This window comes from Gigantopelta aegis, chromosome 3 (genome assembly GCF_016097555.1).
Source record: "Gigantopelta aegis isolate Gae_Host chromosome 3, Gae_host_genome, whole genome shotgun sequence".
Lineage (NCBI taxonomy): Eukaryota > Metazoa > Mollusca > Gastropoda > Neomphalida > Peltospiridae > Gigantopelta > Gigantopelta aegis.
In genome coordinates this window covers 93279193-93285192 of record NC_054701.1, presented here as the reverse complement: position 1 = coordinate 93285192, position 6000 = coordinate 93279193, and the positions used below count along the sequence as shown (strand labels likewise).

The 6000-nt window shown below is 39.8% G+C and overlaps 1 protein-coding gene across 1 annotated transcript; it reads right to left on the bottom strand.

Annotated features, from left to right (window-relative positions):
* Positions 1 to 262: 262 nt before the first annotated feature.
* On the bottom strand, positions 263 to 4012 carry LOC121368945. Its single transcript, XM_041493709.1, has 4 exons — positions 3962 to 4012; positions 2776 to 2832; positions 2019 to 2136; positions 263 to 1391 (listed from the first exon to the last, which is right to left on the bottom strand). Exons 1-4 carry the CDS (start codon positions 4010 to 4012, stop codon positions 475 to 477), a joined length of 1143 nt encoding a protein of 380 aa, XP_041349643.1. The 3' UTR covers positions 263 to 474.
* Between the last annotated feature and the right edge of the window lie 1988 nt (positions 4013 to 6000).

Sequence of the window (6000 nt, the reverse complement as noted above, 5' to 3'; positions counted from 1 at the left end):
TAGTCACTGTTCAATACACTGAACGGACAGTCCCTAGTGTTCAAACACTAAGACATATTTTTCACTTAGACTAGTTTCAACCCGTAAAAATGGACACTAAGTTTGGTTAATTTTCAAACCTGTAACACATTTGGATACAACAGAGTGAAACAAGAGTCAGTGACGTTGAAATACCCTTTAAAATAGGCTAAAACGCGACTCCATAAACGCTATTTCTCAGAAACATGTGCGTTTTTTTAAAATATGAAAAAAATGCATTTTGTGGAAATTACAAACACCAGGATGACAAGAAACACTTCGGTTGTACGGAAATGGATTATCTAAACAATAAAATATAAGTAATGTTTGATTTCAGTGATTATAAACCGCTCTAATTATAGTGAACACTATGTCTTAGTGTTTAAAAACTAGGGTCTGTCGTTTTAAGATATGATTCTACTCTTGCAGTATCATCTGGCTGCGATTTAGTCATCTTCAGTGTATAGCCATAGACTTGGTCACGCGACGTCCCAGAAGATCTTCCAGTGTGACCTCGACCTCGGAAGCTGCACCGACATTCAACTTGACGCTACGCTTCTCTGGATCCACGTCCGACGCTGCCGGGTACGGATTCTTGTCGACGGTCACGCTGTAGCTGAACTGTGGCGTCTCCGACTCGGCCACGTGCCAGGTCACCTCGGAGGACGTGGCGGAGGTGATGGAGAAGTGGATGGGTTTGTTGGGAGGGTGGCTGGGCGTCGAGTGGTTGTGGATCGTCTTGCTCGTTCCCAGGTGGGCACTTGGCGTTGTGTTGCCGCCGCTCTGCATGAAGTAGTAGCCGTGTTGCACCCCGGCGTTGTAGTTGTCGTTGTAGTCCTTGGTGGAGGCTTCTTGGACCACACTGAAGTTGGCGGCGGTGAACGCGGTCCACGTCTGGTCCGTGCGTCGCTTGAAGCCGTGTCTGAAGTGAACTTCTCGCTGGTGCTGTCCGGACCCGGCCCAGTCCTCGATGAACGAGCCCGTCTGGGTGTAGAATTCGGCTCTCGCTGGGTAGTCCATGGTAACCAGGTGTGCCCACGAGTTCGCCGATTGGTCGTGGATCCAAAAACCGAAGTAGGTGTGTTGCTGGTGGTGCCATCTTCTGACGACGGTCGTGTACCAGTGGTTGTCTTTCCATCCGAGCGAGTAGTTCATCGACTTCATCCCGGTCCCTTCGCCACCAAACGGTGTCGTCGTGGTTCCGTGGCCCTTGTATGGAATGCCAATGGGAATGTCTGGGTGTGACCGCGATTTCCAGAGAGAGAAAATGTAGTTCTTTTGGCCGTGAGCGTGGGACTGGATCCCGCAGTACCCACCCCCCTCGTGCCCGGCGTTCCACTGCAGAGTGCAGTAATAGGTGTTGGGTGTGTCACCTGGAAATATTTACAAACATAGAAAGGCCTAACAAACGTGTTCGCTGCCAGGAATGTTCAAAAGGAAATTAGGTTGGACTTTGTCTTAATGTTTGTTGTTGTTGTTGGTGGTGGTGGCTTTTACTTTTTTTTCTTTCTTTTTACTACATTCTCACATACGGCGGACAGATAAAATGTTATGTATGTACTCTTTTCACCTACACATTAATAAACTGCCAAAAAACTCACTAAATAGAGTTCCTGAAAACACACATCACACACATTACACACAGAGCACCACCACGCCCCACCTTCCAACCCAGACGATAAAAATTTACGTTTTTTTGTCCTCAATATTCGACTGCATGGATACGGATATATAAATAAAGATAAACGTGTGGCTTATGTCCACACAGACACGAGACTGGTGTCCCCACTCCAGACTTCGTTCCTACGGGCCTGCGAGCATGGACACACACACACACACACACACACACACACACACACACAAACATACACTATAAAATAAAAACAATTTAAAAATACAACAAAAGAAACACCAGAGAAAACCAGTGAGAAGATGGGAATTCTTGTTAATGAGAGTGAATGAAGAGCGTATTACTGTTAGATTTTGCCGAGAATACGAACCGTGTTTCGGGACGAAAACATCTTGCATGACGATATCACCATTGCGATGGTCGGCGTATCGCATCCAGCAGGAAGGGGCTCGGCTCATGGCGTCCAGCTGTTTGGTCTCTTTGTCAACCTGTAGGTACAAGTGACATGGTTCTGTATTAGGACGAGTACTCTGGCGGTAAGAGAGCGTTGATAACTGTCCAAATGTCCGTCTGTCTTACCGTCAGAGTACTCGGGCTAATGGTAAGAGAGCGTTGATAACTGTCCAAATGTCCGTCTAGCTGTCTTACCGTCAGAGTACTCGGGCTAATGGTAAGAGAGCGTTGATAACTGTCCAAATGTCCGTCTAGCTGTCTTACCGTCAGAGTACTCGGGCTAATGGTAAGAAAGCGTTGATAACTGTCCAAATGTCCGTCTAGCTGTCTTACCGTCAGAGTACTCGAGGTAATGGTAAGAGAGCGTTGATAACTGTCCAAATGTCCGTCTAGCTATCTTACCGTCAGAGTACTCGAGGTAATGGTAAGAGAGCGTTGATAACTGTCCAAATGTCCGTCTAGCTATCTTACCGTCAGAGTACTCGAGGTAATGGTAAGAGAGCGTTGATAACTGTCCAAATGTCTGTCTAGCTGTCTTACCGTCAGAGTACTCGAGGTAGGTTCTGTATCGAAGTTGGACTGTTATGTTGAGGTAAGTAAGGGCGTTTAATTAGTTTGTAATATTGGGATCATTTGTTTTTGTTTTATTAAACAAAGACTTTTAAACAACTTACCTGTGTGAAGAATTTTTCCCCTGAGAAATGAGTCTTGCAGTTAACGAGAACTTGAAACTGAGAGACGTATTTTACAAATTAGAGATAAAAACACCGACCGTCAATTAAATACCAACACAGGTGTCATGCCTATTATTAGTCTTTTGTTGCGATTTTATTTTTAAATAGAGTTTCATATAGTGTTTGTTGTCCTTTAACCATGTCATTGTATCATCACGTGTGATAGAACAACTAACTACAATACCTTGTCCCAGTTCATAGTAACTGGGTCGTGTTCTAGTGTACTGTCACCTCACGTATGTAAAACAGTGGCTGTAACCTTCCGTATACAGCGCACAAAGTTCACCAACCGTCAGCGTTCAGTTCAGGGCGTGTCTGGTGATTGCTTTACTCCAAATCAGTCTTATTGATGATGGTAACATTTACAATAGAAATAGAACTGACATAAACAGCATATCAACCCGCTAAGGTAGTACACATAAAGTGTGGCACCTTAAATTTAATATAATAGAAGGGAAATGGGGTGGTACATGACATTTTAATGGAATTTAAAACATTGTTTTTATTAGAAAGTCTTACTTGTGCCAACTACTGCGCGTGCTGCAACCTCACCGTGGTGCAGGGGTGTAACATTCTCTTTGAGAATGGCCAATACAGCACAACTCCCCTTTTGGGGCACCTTTTGAGTAAAAGTCAGTATCTATCTGTGATATTTGTATTTTTGCACAGTTCTTTACACTGTTTTTATTTAAATCTTGAATTTTTATATTGATGTTGATCATCACTTTATTTGTTTGCATTACCATAGTTTTACACCCAATAGCCGATCTACTTTTCGTGCTGGGGTGTCGTTAAACATTCATTCATTCATTACTTGTGCCAAAATCATTCGCAGATTCATTTATAAAATTGTACAATATACTGGTTTTAATCTCTTGCGTACACTGTATAACAACTATGGGCTACACTAAATAAAGGTATATAAACTTACTGGTTCTTCATCGTTGTTATCGTTTTCTTCCTCTTGATGTTGTTGTTGTTTTTGAAACTGATGTTATTGCATAGCTGTACAATATGTGTTGTACAGACACTCAGAAGCATAATCAATGCAATTTTTTTGTAGAACGCCGCAAATCCCCAACAAACAAACAAAATAAAAAGAAATAAAAGGTCAGTTTGCCTATACTGTAGCTATGTTTCTCTGAAGAGATGCTTGGTCATGCATGCTGTCTGACATGGTACACAGCGAACCTAAGACTCCGTCGGTAATCAATCAACCAAACTTTTCGAGAACGCCATGCAAGCCTGTTCCAACCAGTGCTCCACGACTGGTTATCGAAGGAGATCGATTCTAGCTAGATGGAAATGGCCCGCTAAATATTTCCATTAGTAGCAAGGCTTCTGTTATATACACCATCCCACAGACATGGTCGCACGACCCAGACCTTTGATATACCAGTCGTGGTGCACTAACTATAACGATAAATATCCCATCACTGTGGAATGGTGCATATAAAATACCCCTTGCTACTAAAGTATTGGGTTTCCTCTCTTAGATTTGGTCAAAATTAGCAAATGTTTGATATCCAATAGCTGATGATTATAAAATCAATGTGCTGTGCTGGTGTCGTTAAAGAAAACAAACTTTTGTTTTCTACATACCCACTATTGTTTTTAGCTAAACACCCACTATTATTTCTACATACCTACTATTGTTTTCTAAATACCCACTATTGTTTTCTACATACCCACTATTGTTTTCTAAATACCCACTATTGTTTTTAGCTAAACACCCACTATTGTTTTCTACATACCCACTATTGTTTTCTAAATACCCACTATTGTTTTCTACATACCCACTATTGTTTTCTAAATACCCACTATTGTTTTTAGCTAAATACCCACTATTGTTTTCTAAATACCCACTATTGTTTTCTACATACCCACTATTGTTTTCTAAATACCCACTATCGTTTTAGCTAAATACCCACTATTGTTTTCTAAATACCCACTATTGTTTTGTAAATACCCACCATTGTTTTTAGCTAAATACCCACTATTGTTTTATAAACACCCACTATTGTTTTTAGCTAAATACCCACTATTGTTTTTAGCTAAATATCCACTATTGTTTTCTAAACACCCACTATTGTTTTGTAAATACCCACCATTGTTTTTAGCTAAATACCCACTATTGTTTTATAAACACCCACTATTGTTTTTAGCTAAATACCCACTATTGTTTTTAGCTAAATACCCACTATTGTTTTCTAAATACCCACTATTGTTTTTAGCTAAATACCCACTATTGTTTTCTAAATACCCACTATTGTTTTTAGCTAAATACCACTGTTGTTTTCTAAACACCCACTATTGTTTTCTAAATACCCACTATTGTTTTCTAAATACCCAATATTGTTTTTAGCTAAATACCCACTATTGTTTTCTAAATACCCACTATTGTTTTCTTCATACCCACTATTGTTTTCTAAACACCCACTATTGTTTTTAGCTAAATACCCACTATTGTATTCTACATACCCACTATTGTTTTCTAAACACCCACTATTGTTTTTAGCTAAATACCCACTATTGTTTTCTACATACCCACTATTGTTTTCTAAATACCCACTATTGTTTTTAGCTAAATACCCACTATTGTTTTCTAAACACCCACTAGTGTTTTTGGCTAAAGACCCACTATTGTTTTCTACATACCCACTATTGTTTTCTAAATACCAACTATTGTTTTCTAAACACCCACTATTGTTTTCTACATACCCACTATTGTTTTCTACATACCCACTATTGTTTTCTACATACCCGTATTGTTTTCTAAACACCCACTATTGATTTCTAAACACCACTATTGTTTTCTAAACACCCACTATTGTTTTCTTAATACCCACTATTGTTTTCTACATACCCACTATTGTTTTCTAAACACCCACTATTGTTTTCTACATACCCGTATTGTTTTCTAAACACCCACTATTGATTTCTAAACACCACTATTGTTTTCTAAACACCCACTATTGTTTTCTTAATACCCACTATTGTTTTCTACATACCCACTATTGTTTTCTAAACACCCACTATTGTTTTCTACATACCCGTATTGTTTTCTAAACACCCACTATTGTTTTCTAAACACCCACTATTGTTTTCTAAACACCCACTATTGTTTTCTTAATACCCACTATTGTTTTATACATACCCACTATT